The sequence below is a fragment of the Martes martes genome (assembly GCF_963455335.1).
Source record: "Martes martes genome assembly, chromosome: 10".
NCBI lineage: Eukaryota > Metazoa > Chordata > Mammalia > Carnivora > Mustelidae > Martes > Martes martes.
This window is the reverse complement of record NC_137898.1, coordinates 107,410,664-107,435,098: the sequence shown is the minus strand read 5'-3', so window position 1 is coordinate 107,435,098 and position 24,435 is coordinate 107,410,664. Positions and strand designations below refer to the sequence as shown.

The following is a 24,435-nucleotide window of genomic DNA, read 5'->3' as shown; positions in this document are numbered from 1 at the left end:
TGCACCGATTTAATGGCTCTGCATTGTTTGGTACATTTATTTTAAAAAACACAGAACAGGGGCACCTGGGTGGCTCAGTGGGTTAAAGCCTCTGCTTTCGGCTCAGGTCATGATCCCAGGGTCCTGGGATCGAGCCCCATATCGGGCTCTCTGCTCCACAGGGAGCCTGCTTCCTCCTCTCTCTGCCTGCCTCTCTGCCTACTTGTGATCTTTGTCTGTTGAATAAATAAATAAAATCCTTAAAAAAATAAAAATAAAAATAAAAAACACAGAACAGGGGCACCTGGGTGGCTCAGTGGGTTAAGCCTCTGCCTTCAGCTCAGGTCATGATCTCAGGGTCCTGAGATCAAGCCCCGCATTGGGCTCTCTGCTCCGCGGGGAGCCTCCTTCTCCCTCTCTCTCTCTGTCTACTTGTGATCTCTCTCTCTGTCAAATAAATAAATAAAATCTTTAAATTTTTTTTTTTAGAAAAACACAGAACATTCAAACACAAGACAGTTATCTGTTGCTGAATGGTATTTTATTAGCTTAATAATTTGGGCCTGCCCTTAGCATTAATAAGCTTCAGCACTAATCACAAGATTTTCATTCACGGGGGGGAAATTTTCGTCTTTTAAAAAATGCAGTGAGAGAAAAGGCGTCTACTTCTTGGGGGCTGCAGTGACAGCAGGCTTCTCTTCACGGGTGATGGGAATGGTGCGCTCAGGGCCAGAGGCCTGCTTCCTTGGTCCATTCACAGTGAGGACCCCGTCAGATGACAGGGATGAAGTAATGGCAAGAGGGTCCACATCAGCTGGGATCCGGTATTTCCTGTGGAACTCCCGGGAGATGAAACCATGTTCATCCTAATCCAAGAGAATGAGAAAAGAGAGAGATAAGAACAGGAAATAACACCATATCAGAACTCAGACATCCTCCTTCCCCTTAGGTGTGACCATACGCCATTGCAACAAGAGAGAAAACCCAGCAGCTGTTCTGTTTGGGGCTAAGATCAAATTGCCTAGGTGGTCATTCCGACCAATGAGAGCCTGAGAAATCTGAAACAGTGAAAACTGCAAATCTCCCCAAACTGAGGCATGGCAATTTTTAGGGGTGTTTCCCAAAGGTTTAGATCAGTGTTGGGCCTACAGGATCTGGAATGTCATTCAGCATTGAAGATCTGAGTCCCCATGGAAGCCCAGAAACTGTCTTCACTCCTCAAGAATGTCCCAGAATGTCCCAGACCAAAAAGACTGCTGCTAAAAACCACCACCACAACACTTCACCCAAGGGGACTATGACCCAAACTTAAATCACATAACCAAAACTGAAACAGCCTGAGAACCTCAAATTATGCTGTTTGAATCACGAGTGTATGAATTATCAATAATCGGTAAGCAGACTCATTTAAAAACCCACCCAGAAACTAAAGAGAAGCCATTCCTCATTCTCTAGAATTCTGCTAAAAACTACCTGCTTCTAGAATTCTCTAGAACTCATTCTGTAGAATTCTGCTAAAACTTTATACCCAACCTTTACACCAGCTGAATCTCAAGCATTTATGCAGATAGGCTCTCAATTAACTGATTTCCACATGGGCTCCAGGGTTTTAGCTCCTGAGTACAGCTCTGAAACTTAGGCAAATCAAGTAGTTCAGCCTTTTAGATGAGCTAAAGATGAGAGGATTCTGGAACTTCTAAAAGCAAAGTCCCAAAGTCAAGAGCCTTCAGGGTATACACAATTCATTTAATTATGTAAAGTAACCAGCTGTCCAACAAGCACGATTCCTAAATCAGTGGTCCTCAACTTTGAATGGACATTAGAATTACCCAGGGAGCTTTTAGAAATGCTGATGTCTGGAGCCCACCTCTTAAAAAATTCTGATTTAATTGGTCTGGGATATGTCTAAGCACTGGGACTTTTTTTTTTTTTTCATTCCCCTAGTGATTCTAAGGTAGCCAAAAACCACTGGCTTAAATGGAAAATAAACATCCCATGTATCCATCCCATCTAAGGCAATCGAATCAAAACAAACAGCAAAACTCAATGTCTCTGGCCCAAACACAACAGCAGGTCTATGCCTGTCCCAGACCCTAATGGCTTACGACTAGAAGGTCCCCAGGCTCAGGGGCTGATGGGAGTGTCCACTGTATGATCCGCACTGGATGAATGAGCAGAAGAGAAAACAAGCTACACACCTGGCGCTCTTCATGTTTGCCATGCACCTCAATCACGTCTCCCAACACCTTGACCTTGAGTTCCTCTGGGGAGAAGTGCTTCACATCCAGGTTGACAGAGAATCTGTCCTTCTCCAGGCGCATCTAGAAATGGCACGGTGGAGGGGAAGGGGAAGGAGAAAAGATGGTAGGAACGTGGATGACCTTAGTGCAGTCTCTTCATTCTGTAGACTTGCCTTCTGTCCAGGTGGTTTACCCTCCTGTTTTTGGCTGAAAGTCCCTTTTTGAATAAACATGGCTCTCTGGTTCACGGGAACCACCACAGTGGTACCCAAGCCATACTGCACGGTCATCAGACCCAAACTTTATTTACAGGGACAGGAGAAAAGACTGGCCACCCAGGGGAACAATCACATGGAGAGAGGTCTGGGCATGGCTTCTGCTGCCTCTCTGACCCCAATGCCTGGCCTTGTCATTTGTCTGTGAGACAAAGGCCCCTTCTTCTTACTCAGGCCTCTGCCAAGTTTCCCACCCACCCAATCTGGAATGTTCTGCTGGCCCTGATTGTCCTTCCAAAGCCCTTGCTCACTCAGCTCCTGTTTACTCACACTTGAATATTTTTAAACCAGAGTGTGCTCTGTGACAGCTCTATCAACCTTATCAGTTCACGCCACTCTCCCACCCTCTTAGGACAAGTGGGGGTCCCAAGACTGAACCTACATTCTTTACTCATTAGGTTTGAACCCAGGTCAGTGCCCTATCACAGCTCTGAGAAACCTGGAAAATCGTAGATGAAGGCATAGAAAGAAAGTAAATAGTGTTTGCTGTCTCCTGCTCCATGCAGTAGAGATAAAAACCTCAGAACGAGGCAGGACCGTTTCCTGACTCTGAAACTTGAGATGCTAACATTTGTCAGGGGTATGAGATATTAGAAGAGGTGAGCAAAGGAGTCTGAAGGCAGCTCTTTCTCTGTAGATCTTTATGAACCGAACCAGAAAGGGGCACCCTACTTAGAAGCTAGGGGATAGAAGACGATCTTCACAGCATATGGGAAAAATGCAGTCAGTAGGAGTCAGTGCAGCATCCAGTACAAACAGGTAACTGGGGAAAAGGACCCGTAGCCTAGTCTGTCTTCACTGGTGGACATGCAAGTGCCTAAGACACTGAGACATAGCCAGATTCAAGCAGGGAGGAAAAGGAGAGCAGTTGGATATGTTTCCAAGAGGTTCCAGGAAGAGCTCTCCTGTCCTGGCAGAGACTTACCTCTGAGAGCCCAGTGTCAATCCAGCTGGGTGCCCGCAGGAAGGAGGGTGGCCGAAGGTAGAAGGGGCTCAGGGAAGTAGAAGTTGGGAAGAGATCAGACTCCAACAGGTGCTCTCCGAAGAACTGGTCAAAGAGGCGGCTGGGGGAGTGGAAAGGAAAGAAGGGGCGGCGGATCCAGGGGTGGTGGATGGCGATGTCCATGGTGGCTAGGTGAGTGGAGGGGGTCAGCTGGCTGGTCAGCTCCTTCAGCTGCAGCTACAGCCAGCCCCTTATATACGCAGTCTTGTGAAGCTTCTGGAATGGTGATGTCAGGAGTTTTATTATCCCAGCTCACCGCCCGTTCATGGAGACTTGTGATCGGGGATTTGGCAGTGTGACACATACCCAGTACTCACTGAGCTAAGAAAAGAGAAATACAAACACGTCTGAGCTGGCTGGTGACTTGTCCTGGTCTTGTTTCACTAGCTTTCCATCCACACCCAGTGGCACCCCCCCCCCCCCACCAGCCTCTGCTCTGGAGTTGGAACAGAGTCAGGAATCCCAAGCAGGCGGGTGGTGTGCCCCTCCTCCTCCTCTCCAGCCTAGCGTGCCAGGGGAATTGGGCCAGCAACTATCTTGGGCCTGGGCAGGAACTGGAATCTTCCTAGGCCAGGCCCCAGGGACATTAACTCTTTGTGGGTCCTTGGAGGAAAGCAATGAGCACCAACACGTCAGTGCCAGGCATCTCTGTGATGCTCCAGGTTGACCGGGGTCCAGGAGAGGACCCTAACATGAATCTGGGCAGGAGACTCTTCACCACACCCCAAAGAGAGGGTGGGAAAGCTTCTTGCATCTTTTACCCTACACAGCGTGGAACATTAAAACCAGGAGAGCTTTATGAAGTAGGGTGTGGGGTGCCTGGGAGGAGGGAGGCTGGAGGAGGCGCAGAAAATGTGCAAACTGTAAGGGGCTCACTTAGGCCTCTCCAGGGCCTCTGGCACCAGCCTCCCCTCCCCAGCTCGCTGCCCAGCCAGGACCCCCAGCTGTCCCCTCAGGCCGCCCACGACAGCTGAAGGGTGTGCAGGGGAGGGCACGGGGGTCCAGGCGGCGCTGGTCACACACTTGTCGCTGGCGCTCAGGGGCCCTGCTCCCCGCCCCTCCCCCGCAGGTTCTGCACTATTTTGGGTGGTGTAGACCCCGCCCCCACCTCCGACCGAGCCCTGGCTCTCCAGGCAGCTGGAGGGGTCGCTGCTCCGTTGGGGCTGCACCTCGGACCAGGGCCGCGGACGCCTCTGCAGCCATGTCGGGCCGCTCGGTGCCACATGCCCACCCGGCCACCACCGAGTACGAATTTGCCAACCCCAGCCGCCTGGGTGAGCAGCGCTTCGGAGAAGGTATGGCACAGACGCCACCCCCTTGCCTCCCACCCCCACCTCCTGAAATTCCGGGCTGACCTCCCAATGGTACTGGCCTCCACCCCACTCTGGGCTTAACTGAACTCCTGGGGCGAGCCATCTCCCACCCCAGACTCCCCCTCCGCCCGCGCCAAGCAGGGCTCTGTCCCCTTCCTACTGACCTCGGTGCAGATGCCTTGCCCGCAAGGCTCAGATACCTGCCCCTGTCCCCCTTGGTGTGCCTTCCTGTTCCCCTTCTGTCCACCCAGCCCCTGTTTGGTTTGCCCTCCTCCACCCCCATCTCACTCTATCTCAGTCCCCTCTTACCAGCTGCCCCCTTGCAGCCGCGGTGTGCCCCTGCCTCCTTTTCCTACTTCTCCTGCCTCCCCGGCTGCTCTCCCACCTCCTGATCTCCTGATCTCCTCATTTCACCCTGTTCTCACCTCATTTTCCCCCATCCTGTCTCTTGTCTTCTCTCTCTGCCCCTCAGGCCTTCTGCCAGAAGAGATCCTGGCCCCCACCCTCTACCACGGCTACTATGTCCGGCCCCGGGCCACCGCAGCTGGGGAGGGCAGCAGGGCAGGGGCCTCTGAGCTTAGGCTCAGTGAGGGCAAGTTTCAGGCGTTTCTGGATGTGAGCCACTTCACCCCAGATGAGGTGACCGTGAGGACTGTGGACAACCTGCTGGAGGTGTCTGCCCGGCACCCCCAGCGCCTGGACCGCCACGGCTTCGTGTCCCGAGAGTTCTGCCGCACCTATGTCTTGCCTGCTGATGTGGACCCTTGGCGGGTCCGCGCTGCTCTCTCCCATGATGGCATCCTTAATCTGGAGGCACCTCGGGGTGGCCGACACTTGGACACAGAGGTCAATGAGGTCTACATCTCCCTGCTCCCTGCACCTCCTGATCCCGAGGAAGAGGAGGAGGCAACTGGAGTTGAGCCCTGAGTGCCGTGGAGCCGGCTTGCGGCGAACCCCTTTCTACCTCCACGGTGATATGAGCAGCTGCCCACCACCCCAGAGGTAGCAGCGTCCTTGGGGAAGGGAAAAGTGCGTGGCCCACAATGTATGGTTTGGTCCCTTGAGACATGTCATAGCCTTTGGTTTAGTTCTGGGTGGAGGTGAATAAACCCAAACCTCGGGGCCTTGTTTGTGCCTATTCTGTGGCCTGGACGATGGGATGGGCAGGGAGGGAGGGGCTCATAGCCAGCTAGACAAAAAGCTCTTCAGTTAGATGTGCCCAACGTCACAGCACCCTGAGCTCTCCCTTGGATGCTGAGATCATACCCGGAAGCTGACGCTGGCTCCAGATCAAATTCCTAGCCATAATTTTCTCACAATGCAACAAAAGAGAGAGTGATCCTGGGAGGGAAAGGGATATGCCGTCCAAACAGCCCAGAGGGCACTGTCTGAGCTGGTGATTAGGGACACAAAAACAAGGGTCTCCAGCCTGTCTGGCCTGTTTTGGGTAGGGGTTGGGAAAACAGTTTTAGGCTGGAGAGAGTTGCCTAAAGCCCTGTTTTCCCAGAGTAAGGTCTGTCCACTGAAAATGGTCTCTAATTGTGAGCGATGGAGTATGCATACACAGGGCACAGACACGAAGCCTCTGCCATTGTCACCAAACCACAGAGTGGCTCCAACCTGTGCATACGGGAGGCCTATGACAGAAAGCATTTGTTTCTAATCTTGGAACATCCCAAAGAGAGTAATTCCTGAATCACCCACCCAATTTAAGACTAAATGCAGGGGGACAAGGGCTGTTTGTGTGGCGATGATGGCCAGGGAGCCCTCCTTTGGAAGCAGAGTCTTTTTTTTTTTTTTTTTTTTAATGTCAGAGAGAGATTGTGAGTGAGAACAAGCAAGGTGAGCAGCCGGCGGAGGAAGAAGCAGGCTCCCCTAGGAGCAAGGAGCCCCATGCGGGACTCGATCCCAGGACCCTGAGATCATGACCTGAGCTGAAGGCAGACGCTTAACTGACTGAACCACCCGGGCATCCCAATTGAAGGCAGAGTCTTAAGACTAGGGACACGGTGTGTTCAGGAAAGCGTGGTTGTCTGGCTCCTCAGTTACTGTGTCATTCATGCACGTGTCTGATTTGAGGAGTCTCAGAAGACCTCCTTGCCCCCAACTATGTGTTTTATAGTTGTGGTGGACATCTGAAATTCTTCCATTAAAGTGGTTGATTCTGAACTTTAGGTTACAGACCCGGTTGAAAAACCTAGCAAAAGCAATAGGTCCTCTTACCAGAAAAAAATACACATGCTATCAAATTTGCCTTACTGTTTGAATAGGTTCACACAGCTCTTGAGTTCCACTCATACACCCCTCCTTAGGGATTTGTGGATTCCCAAGATAAGAGCCCTCACTCAGTGAATTCACTTCTTGTTTAAAGCATTACCATTTATTAAAAATGAAAGCATGCCTCAGAGAAATAACAATGGATATATTCGTTTGTTCATCCATTCATTCAACAAATGTTTCTCAACCCCCAACTAATACACTATGGTTGATGTACATTATAAACATAGATTTTATTTATTTATTTTTAAAGATTTTATTTATTTGTTTGACAGACAGAGATCACAAGTAGGCAGAGAGGTAGGCAGAGAGAGAGAGGAGGAAGCAGGCTCCCCGCTGAGCAGAGAGCTGAGATTCTCCCCGCTGAGATTCGGGGCTCAATCCCAGGACCCTGGGATCATGACCTGAGCCGAAGGCAGAGGCTTTAGCCCACTGAGCCACCCAGGCGCCCCTAAACATAGATTTTAAAAAACCATGATCTTTTATTGTCTACTCTCAAGAACCTTAATCTAACTGAGAAGAAAAAGAAACTAGAAAGGCTCCTCTTCGGACTTCAACCAGAACAACTTCCATTGATCTATTTTGGAATTGTTATTTTTATGCGAGCTTTATTTCAAAGAGAGGGTTCCTTAGCTAGGGAAAAAAAAAAATTGAAACTTCTCATTTAGTCCAAATCCCCACACCACTCAAATTCTTTTACAACTATTAGTCAACTTCCTCTTGGGCCATTTTAAGTGACAGAGAACTTAGAACTTCCTAAGTTCTCATTGGCAGTTCATCAGAACTTTTGGGATGTATTTCTTACAAATTCTTCCTTCTGTTAACTCCACATCTTCACTTTAGTAACTTCTGCTCACTGGTCTGGTTATGTCCAGAAAATCAATGCAATCCTTCTCTCACTTGGGAGTCCCTTGAAGGTTTTTTAAAATAACCATCCCATCCCCTTAAAGCTTCTCTTTCCCAAGTAAACACACCTAATTCTTTTAACCATATTCTATAGGACTTTTTTTTTTTAGTTTGTTTATTTATTTATTTAAGTAATCTCTACACCCAATGTGGGGCTCAAATCCATGATCCCAAGATCAAGACTTGCATGCTCTATTGACTGAGCCAGCCAGGTGCCCCTAGGACTTTCCAAACCACTTATTGCCTAGACAAGTTTCTCTTGAACACACTGCCTTTTGACAATGTAACTTGAAATTCAACGTGTGGACGTAAAATTATTATTCCAATCACAGGCTGACTGGAACAGACTTTAGTGGAATCGTCAATAGCCTTGTTTATCACTCTAGAATTCCATTAATGCTGCTTAAGATGTATCAGGCTTTCTGGGTACCACAATACACTGTTGATTCCTTTGGGGTTTCTTTCTTTCTTCCTTTCTTTTTAAGATTTATTTATTTATTTATTTATTTGAGAGAGAGAGAGAGAGAGATCACAAGTAGGCAGAGAGGCAGGCAGAGAGAGAGGGGGAAGCAGGCTCCCTGCTGAGCAGAGAGTCCGATGTGGGGCTCAATCCCAGGACCCTGAGATCATGACCTGAGCCAAAGGCAGAGGCTTAACCCCCTGAGACACCCAGGCACCCTGAAGTTTCTGTTCATATAATCTCTTTGGTGTTTTCCTTTATATTAGAGAAAGTGGCTGAAAAGGAACCAGATTGTGGAGGGCTTTGAGTGCCAGGCTAGGATGCTTGGGTTATCAGGATGAAAAGAATACAGTTAATGGTAGTATACAGAAGGGATTGCTGGGGAGAAGCATAACCAGGAAGTAAGAGGCTAGTGAGATGATCCAGGACAAAATAGTAAAGATGCTTTGCCATCCAGCAAGTAGCTGAGAACAAGAAGCAGTAACAATCGCTAGGACTTAGTGAAAGCTTCCCATGGGAGCCCGGCAGATCTCACAGATTCTCCTGGAGCCCATGGTTTGTACAGAGGAATTTGCTCATCTGCAGCCTACTAGTTGGAGCGAGTGGAATGAGTCTGACGTTGGGTGGCTGGAAGGAGAAGCTGGATTGTGGGAGTGGAGCTTCCATAGTTCTGTACTGGGCAGGAGGAAGTAAGTGGTCAGGAAGTGCTGAGGCCATTTCAATCATAGAATCATATGATTTTTGACCAGAAAGGGGATTAGGCAATGAGTTGAGACCTCTCTTTCACCCGTGTAGAAAAAAGTGATTTGCCCACATTAATTCCAAAAGCAAGGGAGAATATAAAAGGAATCCATTTCCCTAAATTTAAGTTTCCAAGAGACTCCAGCACTCAAACCCAGATTCTAGACAGGGATAATAAGAAACTGATACTGGTCGTGTTGAAAGTGAAACTCCATTGAGCCTGAGTAGTGCTGGGGAAACATAAGGTAAGACTCTTCATTCCATTATAGAGGATATATTTCAATGACTGTGAGGTAGTAGAGAAAACACTTCCTGGGGTACCTGGGTGGCTCAGTGGGTTAAGTCTCTGCCTTCAGCTCGGGTCATGGTCTCAGGGTCCTGGGATCGAGCCCCACATCGGGCTCTCTGCTTGGCGGGGAACCTGCTTCCTCCTCTCTCTCTGCCTGTCTCTCTGCCTACTTGTGATCTCTGTCTGTCAAATAAATAAATAAAATCTTAAAAAAAAAAGAAAGAAAGAAAGAAAGAAAGAAAGAAAACACTTCCTAAGGAAACCCAGAGCTCTTTTCTATCTCACGTTTCTTTTCACTGAAGCCTGAAGCTCAAAGTTCACGGCATCATCAAAGCAGCTCCAAATCCCGAAGGTGAGATAGTTCTCACCTGGAGCCCATGTGTGTTCCTCTACCCCTTGGCTGGGAACAGTCACCTGGGAATCACTCCAGCAGGTGGCTTCCAAAGTCCAACCTGCTAGGTTGAAATCTGACACTGACAGAGACTCCCTGCGAGCTGCTATTGAAAGCTAAACCAGGAACCAGGAAATGCACCAGCCTCTCCACGTAGAAAACAGCTGGGCTCCCTCCGAGACAGAGCACCATGGGAAACCAGCTTTGCTGCGCGGGAAGCTGGTGAGTAGGGGCTGCGGGTGGCGGGGCAGGTCGCTGTCGGTGGACGTGGAGGCCCAGAGAGTAAGAGAAAGCCTGCTGATAGTTCTTGACCGCCCTCCCACTGCCACCTCCCTCTGCCTGGCACATCTCCGGGTGCCCCACCAGAGCATTACCTCTTTCTGTCTTCCCTCCTTTCAGAAAGCCTCAGAAAACACAGCCGAGCCTGCTGACTGTGGAGGGGCCGGAGCAGGGCCGGAATGGTGAATTGGCATGATTTCTCTTGTCTTCCTCTCCTTTCCTTTCTTCCCCGGAGGATAATCATCATTCTAGCAGAGCTTACTACCCTCCAGGCACTTTTCAAACAATCTCTTCCCAACAATGCTATGAGGGAGGTGGCCTTACCCATCCTGTTTCAAACAGCTGAGAAGCTGAGGCTCAGGGAAGTTAACTTGTCCCAGGTCACATGGCCAGTGAGCAAACAAACGAACATTCCAACCCGGGCCCGTCTGACTTCAGAGCCTGTGCTTTTAGCCACTACGTAATATTGCCTCCCAAATCAAGCAAATCGACTTTGGAGCAATGTCATTTAAAAGGGCAGGAGTGGGGTGACAGAGAACACCCAAGGACTATTTGAATACAGCTTCCACATTTACTTACTGTGTGCCCTTAGGCAAGTCCTGTAACTTCTCTTTTTCCTCCTGTATACAATATGGATAACATGACCTATGTTGTTCAGATCATAGATTTGAAGAGCAGAGGATATGTGAAAGCCTCACAATAATTTATTTGTAGTGCTTTACCTGTTCTTTCCCAGAAGTGTAAATCACTCTAAACCCCCCACCTGGTTTTATCTTGTTTGCTGTTTTCTTATCTATACCTTCCATGCCTGGGTCAGTCTTGAGGATGTCTTGCTCATGAAAAAAATCATCATTATATTTAGAGAAATAGATAAGGTACATTGAAAAGCCCATGTGATTTGGAATCAGTACATTGGATTCCAGTCCTGTTTTTACTACTCATTCATTTATTAAACAAATATTTTATTGAGCACCTATATGTGCCAGGTATAATGACAGGTGCAGAGGACAGAGTGATAATGGGAAATTTGGCTCCTGCCTTCTTGAGTAAGAAACCAAAACTCTAGGGCCTCAGTTGGCCCACGTGTAAAGTGGAAACAATGAGATTCTCAGAATGTTATCAGGACCGGGGTGGGGGCTACTTTTTAAACTCTGAGATGTCCCATAGACATAGGACATTTAGGGATACCTAAGAATTTTTTTTGAAAGATTTACTTATTTGAGAGAGAGAGGGGTGGGGGGTTAGTGTGATGAGGGGAAGGGTGGAGGGAAAGCAGACTGCACTGAATGGGGAGCCTGACTGGGGGCTTGAATTCATGACCCTGAGATCATCACCTGAGCAGAAATCAAGAGTTGGATACTCATCCAACTGAGCCACCCAGGCACCCCGACATCCAAGAATTTCTGCAGAAAGGGTATCATAGGTTCTCCCACTTCCTTTGTTCCAAGTTTTCATAGTCTTCATTTTTGGTAAGTTTTTCCTCTAGTGATGTTGTAATCATAGCAGTCAGCTTTTACTGATGCTCATTATATGTCAGGCACCTAAATGAGTATTTTACTTTTTTTTTTTTTTTACATAATACCTCCAGTAGTTCATGGGGTTTAGGTCTACTGTTATCCTCATTTTATTAATAAGAAAATGAAAGCCTGAGGAAGCTAAAAACTTGCAGGTCACACAGCTAGTCTGTCTGACTCTAGAGCCTGGCTAGAAACACTACCCCCAATATTCCAACCAAAACACTTTTTTTCCTTCTTAAAATAAATAGTAGGACAAGGGGTGCCTGGGTGGCTCAGTCAGTTAAGTGTTCAACTCTTGCTTTCAGCTCAGGTCATGATCTCAGGGTCCTAGGATCGAGCCCCGCATTGGGCTCTCCGCTCAGCAGGGAGTCTGCTTCCCTCTCTCTCTCTGCCTACTTGTGATCTCTCTCTGTCAAATAAATAAATAAAATCTTTTAAATAATAAAAAAATAAATATTCTAAATATATTTATAACAACCGTAAATGACGAGAACATTTTAGTCTATTTCCATGTTAATCCCCCCCCTTTTTTTAATTTTGGTGTACCTCATAGTTACATTTATCCATGCCACAAAGGGAACAACACGTCTACGAGTGTACAGAGTGTACAGCAGTGCTCCGTGTTCCACCCCTAACAGAGCTGGCGGAGAGTCACAGCCAGACTGACGTTCCATCTGATGCGGACTCCCAGTAAAACGGATCAGTGATGACCATGCGCAGGTGCAGGACTCCAAGCTTTCAAAGCTTTATCTTTTATCAGCAATCCTGATTTTATACACAGTGAAGCCCCTCACCCCCATTCCTGATAAACTGAGGCAGAGTGGGCCTTCACGGGAATCCAAACATTTTCAACAAGGCTTTGAAGCATCTCAGCACAGAACCCCTGGCTCAGGCCACCCTACCCCACACACACAGCCAATGACTCGGAAAGTTCACCTCGTGTAATCCTTTTGAAATACCTAGGTGCATAGCTTTTATCCCAAAACATGGCTTATTATCTTTTTATTAACTTAAAGAGTAAGATTTTCCATGCTATTAGATGTTCTTCCAACATGTTTCTTAAATGGATGTACAATGGTCCCTTTACTGGAGATGTCCTTTATTAGTCAGTTCCCGATACTAGACGTAAAGGATGTTTCCTATTCTTTACAATTGTAAATAATCCTGCAACGAGCATCCATATTTGTGCCTGCTTGTTTCTTAGGATATGGAATTGCTACATCAGAGGGTATACACTTTATGTTTAAGCTTCTTTATACTTCTTGTCAATTGCATTCCAGGAAAATTGAGCCAATTTTTACTCATACTACCAATATAGGAAAGTGCCCATCTCGTTTTCTGAATTCTGAGCTAAAAATCAAATCCTATCGACTATGAGTCTACCAGAATATTCCATTTAGGTTGTGTCCAGGCATTGTATAGCATCTGACTTGGGAACAGGCTCCATTCACTAAAATAGGGCCGCCCAAATCTGTTGCGTTAGAATTTATGTACTCTTCATCCATTTAAGTAGAAGTAAGTAGGAGAACAGTGGTGACAAGGGACAAGAAATTGGAAGCTAAGATAAGGCTATGCCTTGAGTCAGGTAAAGAAAAAAGAAAGAAAGGAAGGAAGAGAGAGAGAGAGAAAGAAAGAAAGAGAAAAGAAAAGAAGGAAGGAAGCAAGAAAGAGGGAGGGAGGGAAGGAGGGAGAAAGAAAGAAAGATAGAAAGAAAAGGAAATGCGGAAGTAGAAGGAGTAGAAAGACCTAGAAGTGGTGTCACAGCTTTTCTTCTGAACCACCTGTCACCTTCAGATGGTGATTCTATCTGCTCTCAACTCAGCAAGCTGCATTAAAACCAAAAATCAAATCAAAACACAAGCCTTTGTCAAATACACGTGGGAAAATCATGATTTTTCCACAGTAGTAAAATAGACATGATCTAGAAGTTTCCTTCTCCCTCTCTCTCTCTCTTTCTTTTCAGTTAGCAAAAGGAGGAAATTTCCTTATGGAGACACAAGTCACACAGACAGGGTTGGCTCTGGTGAGAGTTTGGAAATGTACTAGCAAGAAAAAGCATCTAGAGTAAGCCCCAAACTATTCAGCCTATTTCCTCAGACAAGTGTTTTTCTCTGGCCATCACGCAGTTGACAATCACGTAGACACACTGGCTCCACTGGGGACCCCAGAGGTTCCGAAATGAGTCTGTCCTACAGCTCAGAAATGAGGTCTGTCCTGCAGCGAGGACAAGGTAGCTGAGTCACTCACCAAATTCAGAGCTCCCTGTGGTGTGTGTGTTAAAGGTTAAATATCTCTCACTTTCTCTGTTAATTAAAAACAAGGACAGGGAAGCAGGGAGGGAGATCACCTGCTAGAAAAGGGCTTTGAGGGGCCCTAACTTGTTAGCCCTCATTGTGGCAGCTTCTGTGACTCCCAGAGTGAGAACCCCATGTTGGCAGAGACCCTGAAAAAAAAAAAAAAGGGCACCGAAGCGGCAGCAAGAGGGTCTCTGAATCCAGGAATATCCCATTATTTGGCAGGTTTCCCTTACCCTCTGCTGGGATTAGCCTGTTAGACAATCCCAGAATAGCCCTCAACCCAGCTATATCCCTGGCATGTTGTGCCTGGTTGCCTGAGGCTGTATTTTGGGTTTGGTTATGTCAGTTGTACCACTCTACCTTCCAGAACCATCCTTGTGGGAGAGATGTGGTACCCTTGATAAATGTTTTCAGGCTGACTTAGGGTGACTCTTTGAGGGAAGTGAGAGGGTCATCCTAGAATGTTAAGGAAACCACGGAACAAATGATGAAGGTGAGAAGATTGAGGCCAGGACTCTTACACGTGGGTGATCTGTGTTTCTTTTCACAGGAGCTGCCCATCAACTTCCCAGAGGAAAAAGAAAACGGGTAACTGGGTGTTGGGGATGGGGGCTCGGAGTGGTTGAATTAGAGAAGAGAAGACGCTAGAACCAGTGTCTTTGGAAAGGGCATAAGGATGAAAAAGAGGAGTAGCCTTGGAAGGGATCAAGGGAGATAGTACACCAGAGAAAATCTTCAGGGTTTCAAGACCAGCTGTGAAATGCTGGGTCTCATCCTTTCCAGTATCTTAGAGTGGCAAGGTTGGTTGTGCGTTCTTTCATTCACCCAGCAAAAATTAACTGAGCACTTACAGTGTATGTGAGGCACTCTGCTGGGTCCCAAGGAGGCAGAGAGGCACACGGACACACTGTCTCGGTCCTCGAAGAGCTCAAAATCAAGTTCAAGAGACTTATTTACGCATAAACAAGTAAATGCAATGCAATCTACTAGTGCTGTAAGATTCACACTCGTACCTTAGGAGAATGGGAGAAAACACCCATGTCGGGGGAACAATAGCAAATCCTCAAGCTGGAAGAGGAGCAGAGAAGAAGAAGGTGGGTAATGGCGTTACCTCCTGTAGAAGAAAGAACAGAAAGAGAAAGAAAGAAAGAAAGAAAGAAAAAGGAAGGAAGAAAGGAGGGAAGGAATGAAGGAAAGAGAAAGGGATGGAAGGAAGAAAGAGAAAGAGGAAACAAGGGGCTGAGTTGATTGACTGGTGTGGCTGAGCACTGTAGCAGTAGTCTGCATAGTAGACCGTAAGCTCCCTGAGGCAGAGGAAATAGCTTGCTCCTCCTTCTAGCCCCAGAACGCGCCACACAGCTTGGCATATAATGGGCTCTCAACATGTACCTGCTGCGCTGTTAGGCGCCGGTGAAAAATGAGGATGGACGATCTTATGGGCAGAGCATGACAGGAGTCTGGATGTGGGAAGGGCAGCAGTGAAAGAGGTGAGAGCAGAGGCAGGAGATTAGTTAGAAGCCCACCATAATAGTTTGAGATTCGAAGAGGGCAATCTCAGTAGAGACATGGAAGAGAGAATGAATTTAAGCTGGGTTTCTTGCTCTCAGGAAGCCAAGCAAGACGGGCCCTGAAGCAGCAGCAGCAGCAGCAGCAGCGGCAGCAGCAGCAGCAGAATGGTGTAAAGGTAATGACCGGCTTCTGCCCCTTCCAGGGGGCTGCTCCGACCCGGGGATCTGAGGACTCAGCTTTTACACCCTACCACACACCTCAGTTATCTTCAATCAGAACTTGCTGGTTCTGCCCCACCAAGGAGCCGAGCGAAGGGACATCAGAATCGCCGGCCCTGCTTTGCGGGTGAGGGGCAAAAGCGAGCCCAAAATGTCCCTTAATGCTGTCTGTCTCTTGCAGGCCCATGACACAAGAGGACCGATTTATGAACAGGTGTTAGAGAAGCCGGCGACTCAGCAGAGGAGTCAAGGCCTCAGGCTGAAGGAGAGCAGCTTGCATTACGCAGACATTCAAGTGTGCAGCTCCACGCGGCCGCGCTCCGCCCGGGACGTGAAACACCTGCAGTCCGAAAATGCTACGCAGTACGCCACCCTCCGCTTCCCCCAGGCCACACCGCGCTATGACAGCAAGAACGGCACCCTGGTGTGAGCGCTGGGGAGGACGGACCTGTTTCCATCCCTTCACCCTTGGGGAGAATCTACCCTGGGGAAGTGGCTGGCAGCCCAGCGATGGCTGCCGCGTTTTCAAGAACTCCAGAGCCCTTGCGAGTGCCCCTAGTCTTGCCCCCTCCCCTAGGCCTGTTTTTTTTTCCTTTGCCACCATTAGCTTGGAGTTGTATTGGGGCTAGCCAGGATGGATGGAGTTCCACAAAATGACGGGGGCGAGGATGAGCTGCCGGAAGCCTGTTGGCCCCTACCCTGGCTCCTGCTTTCAAGAAAAGGGCTGATGAGGACAGGTTGCCCCAGCACTTGAGCTGGTTTTGTTGGGATTAATTTAAGGGCGTCTCTTTCACACACCTTAAACGCCCAAGCTGAAGAGGGAGAGGTGCTCTGGAAAAGCATTCCGATTCTTGTGCACAGCCCCCAGGGCTGGCTTGGGCAGTTCCCTCGGTGGTTGGGGTCAAGGGTGCCGGAAGCCAGACAGACAAACGAGGGCAGGGGCTGAGGCTGACCATGGGTTCCCAGGACTTCAAGTCCCTGACAGCACTGCACGGCCCGGAAACTCCCCTAGGCTGGACTGTGGGCTCTCGCAGGTGCGGAGCCGCTAGGATCAATAAATCGCAGAAGGAACGTGCCTGGTGCGTTTTCCGGGGTGGGGGTCTGCCGGCTCTACGTCAGTGAAGCAGGTCTCGCTCAGCCTGAGGGCACCCAGGAGATCCGGACACTCCCCTCGCGCGGGACCCCGCAGGCTTTGGCGGAGGCGGAGCCGGGTTGTGGTTTGGACACCCAGGAGGCGGGTTCGCATCTGCAGGAGGCGGAGCTCCCTGGGCCAGTCCCGGCATTTGGGGGGCCGAGTCGGCCCGCAGGAGGCGGGTCAAGGAGGCTAGAGGCAGGGTCAAGGCCTGCTGGAGAGGCGGTCTGGGCCTTTAGGAGGCGGAGCCAGCCAGGCAAGGGGCGGGGCCTAGGTTGTCCTGGGCTGGCTCGCGCCGGCGGGGGAGGTGGGCGGGGCCGGGCCGGGGCCAGCCTCGCGTCACCATGGCATCGGGAACGCAGCGACGACGCTGTATCAGGAGGAGGCCGAGCTCCGAAGGGCGGGGGACAGAGATGCTGAACCAGACGCAGGGAGGATTTAAGAGGTAGGTGCTGAAATGTGTGTGTGTTGGCCGGGAGGGCAGAGGGGACGTGCCTGGAAAATATACTTACCATGGGCTGAGCGTCCAGATCAGAAAGGGGGACACACGGAGGGGTGGGGGTGGGGGTGTTGCTGGAAAGAAGGAGGCGGAAGTTTCAGGTTCTGAGCCTTACAGGTTCTTAGGGTGCAGTTCCTGATTCAGACTTTCAGAGCTTGGAGACGTGCCCTTTCAGTCTGTATGCCAGCCTCCCCAAATACCGATGATGCCCCTTGATTTATCCCTTAGAGGGGCGATTCCTTAAGACGGACACAGTACTTCGTGAAAATGGAATCACAGCACAGAATAGTTGGTAATCATAGTATCGACTTCACAGAACGTTTGTTGGAACTGTACATAGAGTGTAGTCAAATGTAAGCTGTCGTTATCATCATTATCATCATTTTCCCGGCCTGTTCTCTGGCACAGACCTAGTGCAAGTCGACTTGGAAGAAGTGGCTAGAAAACTTCTTCCACTACTAATTGGCGAAGTAACTCCCTAGCCTGTTTACTATTAGCTGGGACGGAATACCGTGAACTTTATTTCCAACAGTTGTTTACTATGACAGTCAAATTCAATGATGTAGGTGATAACACTTTGTAGACTTAAAGTGCTATGTAAAAATTTCTGCTTTAAAATATCAATACAGCCCTTCTAGGTTAAAACTGAATTCCTGAGGATGAATGGAAGTGCATGCTATAAGCAGAGCTCCCAGTATTTATTTGTCTTGTCTTCAGAATTCTTACTGTGGTCCTTGACTGATTATCTTAGGGAGGAGGGAAAAAGCATTCTTGCTTGACCGATAGGGAAGCATTGGTCTTTCCTTTATTACTGTTAAGCCTAAGTGGCTAGTTTTTAAAATACTCCTGGGATAGCCCTGTTGTGGTTATAATATCTTTGGCTGGATTTCCTTCTGACCAGGGTCCCATTTCTGAAACTTGTAGATGACCTAAGTTGATAGACTCGGGGCAGGGGCCTGACACTACTAGATTGGTTTAGTTTTGGAATTTTTTTTCTTGTCCAGTATTTTTGTACATTCTCCCTCTTCCTATTTTAAGGTGGCCCTGATCCGGCTTTTCTAGGGACTCTGAAGATGGGGACTCAAGTGGTTAGGAGACTCTGTAACTCCCTGATGCCAGCAGAGCCCTCTGTAAGTTTCTGGTGTACTGTTGAAAGGAGTGTGATGACATTAATGGAATTTTGGTACAGTTCCACAACTGGGGGACTTCTCCATCAAGACTCAGATCCTGGAACAAAACTGTCATATATTTGCTTTCTTTTCTTGCTTCCCCTTCTTGTACAAATTCTAGCTCCCTTGATTCATTATTAATAAAATCAGGGAGAAGTTGAAAAATTATGGCAATTAATCAGAATATATGCAGTTTGAAAGATTTAAATAATGTCTGTTATAGAAATAATGCGTTTTAATTATAGAGCATTTGGGAAATATTACAAACCATGATTTTATTTATTTATTTTTAAAGATTTTGTTTATTTGAGAGAGAGAGAGACAGAGAGAGGGAGAGAGCTTGAGCAGCAGGGAGGGGCCAAGGGAGAGGGAGAAGCAGAGAGTCCCATGCTTAACCTGACTGAGCCACTCAGGCGCCCCTAAAACAAATATTTTAACAATTTCATATTAACAAACTTAGTTTTTAAAAAAGCAAGAGTCAAGGGGTGTCAGGGTGGCTCAGTCTGTTAAACATCCTACTCTTGGTTTTGGCTCAGGTCATGATCTCAGGGTCATGAGCTCTAGCCCCACATTAGGCTCCACACTCAGTGGGGAGTCTGCTTCTATCCCTCTCCCTCCTTATGCTCACTCTCTCTCTCAAATAAATAATAAATAAATCTTTCAAAAATGTTTTATTATGGTTACAAATGTCTGGTAAGCATATTTTTCTTGACAATTTTTCTGTTTATTGGACTTTTAGGTTCCCCTCCCCCATTGTAAATAACAAATTGATTTCCTCATTTAAGGCTTTTTTCTTAGGGTTGGTTTCCAGAAGTGGAATCCATAGGTCAAAGGACGTGAACATTTTAAGTAACAAGTTACCTTTTAAAAGAAGAATCCTGGTGTCAAATTATATATACATCTTCCAGAAGGCAGAGGGTCATCAGCTGAGAGATAGAAGGGTTCTTGGTAGAAATCAGGCTGCCTCTTGCAATGAGACCTTAGGTCCTGCAGAAAGATTATTTCATGATAGTGTGGTTAGTAACCAGTTAGTTAGGAGCCCTAATATATGAATGGCAATCCAGAGGTGTGAGGGCTTGTGTAGCGTTTACATAGTAAAGAAATTTAAGAGACACTTCCAAAATATCCACCAGATGTCGCTAGTCTTAATCTAATTTTTACCTTTAGGATAACCAGCAGATAACTTTTGAGATGTGAATTTCCAAAATTCATGTAGAATGTATTTGCATATCTGCTTAAGTACAGTTTATATTAAGCACTAGCATCTGGTGATTACTTTGGCAACATCCCACTCTAGGCTCTTACCATTCTGTCTCTTTTTCCCTTTTTCTTCCCACTCAGTCTGTCACACTCACCCTGTACACTCTGTCCCCACATACTAATATTGGATTCTCAGTTTTACTAGTCTTCCTTTTACTATTCTGTCTTTCAGTCTTGTTTCTTGCCTCTTTGTATGTTTGTATATTTATGTATAACTGTGAGTTCCTTAAGTTTTTTTGCTAAAGGAATGGGAACTGGCATATAATGACATGTAATAGGAACTCAAGATATTTAGCGAACATTTAATGAAAAAAGACATCGATGAAGGGGATGAAAATACAGAAGGATACCAGAAATTATTTATATTTATCTTGGAAATACACTGAAAGAGACTAAGATTCATACTTCTAAATTAACTATACTTATATGCCAGGTGATATACTATAGAACATGTTGTGACCTTTGAATTGTAAAAAGAGGAATACTCATTCATTCAGTCAGGATTTACTGAGCATCTACTATGTGCCAGGAGACATTTTTTTTTCTGGAGATAAACCAGTAACAAAACATACAACCTGCTCTCATGGACCTTAAATTCTGGGCAGGGAGAGACACTGACAATAAGCAAACAAACAAGTAAATACAGACAATACAAGACAGTGATGAATGCTGGGAAGAAAAATAAAAATAAATCAGGCAAAGAGGTTTGGGAGTGCCTAGGTGAGGGGGTGCTGTCATTTTATTTATTTAATTTTATTTATTTATTGTTTTTTAAGTAGGCTCCACACCCAGCGTGGAGCCCAGTGCAGGGCTTGAACTCACGACCCCAGGATCAAGACCTGAGCTAAAATCAAAAGCCAGATGCTTAACCGACTGAGACACCCAGGTGCCCTGGGTATTGTCATTTTAAATAGGGTGGTCAGGGAAGCTGAACAGGTAAAAGTGATATTTGAGCAGAAACCTGAAAAAAGGACAGGAATGAACCATGGGTTATCTAGGATTTGAGTATTTGAGACAGATTAAGATCTGAGCTGCCTTGATTTTCAGAAAACCAAAAGTGGTCAGAGGAGTTTTAGGAGGAAGCAGAACTTGAACTAGACGTAGTAAAGATCTGAGTGGCAGAAGTGTGGGACCTTCTAGGCTGAAGGACAGTCATGAAGGCATGGGAGGTGAAAATGAGCCCTGGGAACATGTGAGACAGAGAGGGGCCTGCTAACCTGAGCACAGGCAATTTGGGGAAGGGCCTTAAGAGTGGGGCACGAGGAATTTATATCTGACAGGAAAAAGGAGTGTTTGAAAACACTTGACCATTTGAGCAGGAAGATGAGTGCATTGTCTAAGTAAGATTAAGGGGTGTAGGCTGGCAGAAAAGCCAAGAAACAAGTCAGGACAACGTGGGGGCCTCTGCTGGTAGATGCGAGCTCTTTTGTGGGCATTTATGCTGATGTCCCTGAAGAAAAATGCAGTAGAAATTGTAAACATATGTTACCGCCAAGAAACTCGCCAGTGTGTGAAAACAGAAAAAGATTAAGAAATTATTTCAGAGTCATTTAAAATATTTCCATTGATAATTTTAATTATCTGTTTATTCAGACTGCCTTTCTGCTTCTTTGTAGTCATTAATGATTGCCCACAATAGATGTATTAAATTGACACAGGTGTGGATTTCACACATTTCCATACAGGGAGAAGTCACAGTCAATATCTTCACCGAATGACAGTTCTGTTTAGAGCTCATAGTCTTACTTAGGCCATCATATTATTATCTGTATTAATAGAAGTGATGAATGAGTTTGCCAGTTTCCTCCACTCATTCATTCATGCATTCAACTAAGAACATTTACTCAGTACCTTCTATTGTCTCAAGCATTATATAAAAGTATTGTGTAATGATTAAGAACTTGGACTTTAGGGCCCCTGCGTGGCTCATTTGTGGGATCAAGCCCTGCATGGGCTCCCTGCTCAGCAGGGAGCCTGCTTCTCTCTCTCCCACTCCCCCTACTTGTATTTCCTCTCTCTCTGTCTCTCTGTCAAATAAATAAATAAAATCTTAAAAAACAAAACAAAACAAAAAACCCCTGGACTTCAGCTTCTCCACTTAGCAGCGATAGGACCTGGAGCTAATTACTTATCTGCCAGATCTCTCTTTCTTCATCTGTAAAATGGGGATAAGAAAAACTCACTACTGTTTATGGTAATTGTGACCATCAAATAAGCTAATGTATGTAAGTGCTTAGTGTAGGGCTTGGCACATAGTAGAAGTTCAGTTTTGCTATTATTATGGTTATCTATAGATATTTGGTGGCTTTTAGTTGGTGAGGGAAGTATCCATGCCATTATTATTATTATTATTTTTTATTTTAAAAGATTTTATTTATTTATTTATTTGACAGATCACAAGTAGGCAGAGAGGCAGGCAGAGAGAGAGAGAGTGAGGAGGAAGCAGGCTCCCTGCGGAGCAGAGAGCCCGATGCGGGACCCGATCCCAGGGCCCTGGGATCATGACCCGAGCCGAAGGCAGAGGCTTTAACCCCCTGAGCCACCCAGGCGCCCCTATCCATGCCATTATTGTTAAAATAATACAGGACCGAGGAGGTCTGGTCTGATTTTAGAAATCAGGTAGCATGGCAGAGATATGCAGAGAGTGGCTAGTTTGGACCCTTTGCCTTGCCTCACAGGCCGAGTGAATGACAAGCCAGCAGTGGTGGGAGTAGTTCCAGCTACCTGGACTGGCTCGCAGTTTCCCCATGTCCTAGCCCTGCAGGGTGCAGATCATTGTCCTAGTTATTCCTGATTCTTTTAAGCTAACCTACTTACCCTTCCGGCTCTTAGGCTGATATGACAGCAGAGCGAGATGGGGCAGATGGAGGGAACAGTAAATGTTAGTGCTGCTTGGAGCTAACGCTTCGTTCTTCACCTGAGCTATTTGGTAAGGGAGACCATGATAAATATGGCGAGCGCATCTTCTGAGCAAAAAAAAACCCTAGAGATTATATGCTCCAACAGGAATTTTGTGCTTTTTCCAAGTGAGAGAGGCAGACTATATGTGAAAATATTGTAATTTTTGGAACATTTCAATAGTTGTGTGGGGAAAATGGCACAGAATATTATGAAATGGTACTATCTCAATTTAAGTGAATTAAAATTAAATGCTATTTAAATTTTAGTCTCGCCTTTGCATCAGCCACATTTTAAGTGCTTACTAATCACGTGTGGCTAGTGGCCAGTGGATTAGATGGCACAGATAGAATACTTTCTCCATTACAGAAAATCCTATGGCATAGCATTACTGTAGGATATATGGTTGATATAATTACAGACTTCCGGGGGATAGTGCAATTGTGGGCCATATGCCCTATAACATATCTTGTATCTGTTCGCCACCATTCCCTCTAATTCCTCCAGCATGCTGTGAGACGCAGGGCAAACAGCATAGGGCTGAGCATCAGGGGCTTGGTTCAGATCTTAGCTCTCATATTGATTTGCTGAGTGACTGTAAATAGCAACCCTAGTCTTCATTCCTCCATGTGTGTCAAATATCTTTTTTTTTTCTTTTTAGCTTTAAATCCAGTGATTTAATGAATCTTTCCCTAGGAATATTGAGCTCACAGGTCTTATGTTGATAAAGGATTTGTTCCTTGAGAAACAGTGACCTTTTGGCATATAACTATCAGCAGGACCTCCCTCTGATGTTTCAGTATTTTCTCCTCTGCCCTAAGCATGTTGGGCCAGCAACCAACCAGAATCCTCTAACCAGGGACCCACCAACTGGGTGTTTTGGTTTTGCATCACTATGCATGTAGATGTGTTACATGCAATTTTATTTTGTTAGAAGTTTCATGCTTCTGTTTTAAAAGGGCCTTGTTGCATGAACATGGGTTGGTGACTCACCTGATCGTATTACACCATGAGCTGCAGTCATGGCAAGGGGAATTCTTGGCAGCTAAATTCCCCAGTTAGTTATGAAGGACTGTGCTCTTCTTCTTCTTCTTCTTCTTTTTTAATGGCAGAGGGAGAAGCAGGCTTCTGGCTGCACAAGGAGGCCCGATGCAGGGCTCAATTCCAGGACCCTGGGATCATGACCTGAGCCAAAGGTAGACAGCTCAATGACTGAACCACCCAGGCACCCCAGGACTGTTCTCTTCTGACTCATGGGCTGATCAGGTTCAGTTTGATTTGGTGCCATGGCTTTTCCCCTGCCTTTGCCAGAATGGAATACACAGCATTTAATCAGCAGCAGCCACTTAACACCTCTGTGGGCCTTCTGCTTCCTGCTTGCTGGGGTAGGGGGTAGGGGGTAGGGTGGGAGGTGTGTCCTTCTCAGAAGTATCCTTGTGTTTAGCAGCTTTAGACCTTCAGGCAAGATGTTGCTAGTTCTGGATGCTCCCTAGGGATTTTCTTTTTGTCTAGTGAGCTGAGGAGCTGAGGAGGTCATGAGGTTGAAAAGAACCATTTCTGACTTTTCCTGCTAAGTTACCAGTAGGTATATGTGGCAGGAATTTGGGCCTTCTGCAAAATCGTTAAGTGTAGAGTCCTAGATCATCAAACTGCCTTTGTCACTGACCAGCTGTGTCCTTGTGCAAGGCCCTGACCTTCTCTGAGCCTTACCATTCTGTAAAGCCTTCCCCTCCATCTGGAATCACGAGGTGTAATAGAATACGGGTGTTCTTTCAGCTTCCAG

At 46.8% G+C, this 24,435-nt stretch overlaps 3 protein-coding genes across 6 annotated transcripts; 2 read left to right on the top strand and 1 right to left on the bottom strand.

The window, feature by feature from the left end:
* Nucleotides 1-500: 500 nt before the first annotated feature.
* On the bottom strand, nucleotides 501-10,536 carry CRYAB (crystallin alpha B). 4 transcript variants are annotated; one of them, XM_080816856.1, is made up of 4 exons: nucleotides 10,249-10,536; nucleotides 3,420-3,818; nucleotides 2,178-2,300; nucleotides 501-845 (listed from the first exon to the last, which is right to left on the bottom strand). In XM_080816856.1, the coding sequence occupies exons 2-4, from the start codon at nucleotides 3,618-3,620 to the stop codon at nucleotides 642-644; spliced, it is 528 nt and encodes a 175-aa protein (XP_080672982.1). In that variant the 5' UTR covers nucleotides 3,621-3,818; nucleotides 10,249-10,536; the 3' UTR covers nucleotides 501-641. The 4 variants fall into 4 exon arrangements, with proteins under 4 accessions (XP_080672982.1, XP_080672981.1, XP_080672983.1 ...); XM_080816855.1 differs by lacking the exon at nucleotides 10,249-10,536 and adding an exon at nucleotides 5,236-5,398; XM_080816857.1 differs by lacking the exon at nucleotides 10,249-10,536 and adding an exon at nucleotides 5,120-5,187.
* HSPB2 (heat shock protein family B (small) member 2) lies at nucleotides 4,105-5,946 on the top strand. Its single transcript, XM_080816854.1, has 2 exons — nucleotides 4,105-4,792; nucleotides 5,283-5,946. Exons 1-2 carry the CDS (start codon nucleotides 4,699-4,701, stop codon nucleotides 5,735-5,737), a joined length of 549 nt encoding a protein of 182 aa, XP_080672980.1. The 5' UTR covers nucleotides 4,105-4,698; the 3' UTR covers nucleotides 5,738-5,946.
* On the top strand, nucleotides 9,783-16,769 carry LOC308351304 (uncharacterized protein C11orf52). Its single transcript, XM_080816859.1, has 4 exons — nucleotides 9,783-10,096; nucleotides 14,518-14,555; nucleotides 15,575-15,651; nucleotides 15,876-16,769. Exons 1-4 carry the CDS (start codon nucleotides 10,065-10,067, stop codon nucleotides 16,122-16,124), a joined length of 396 nt encoding a protein of 131 aa, XP_080672985.1. The 5' UTR covers nucleotides 9,783-10,064; the 3' UTR covers nucleotides 16,125-16,769.
* Nucleotides 16,770-24,435: the final 7,666 nt, after the last annotated feature.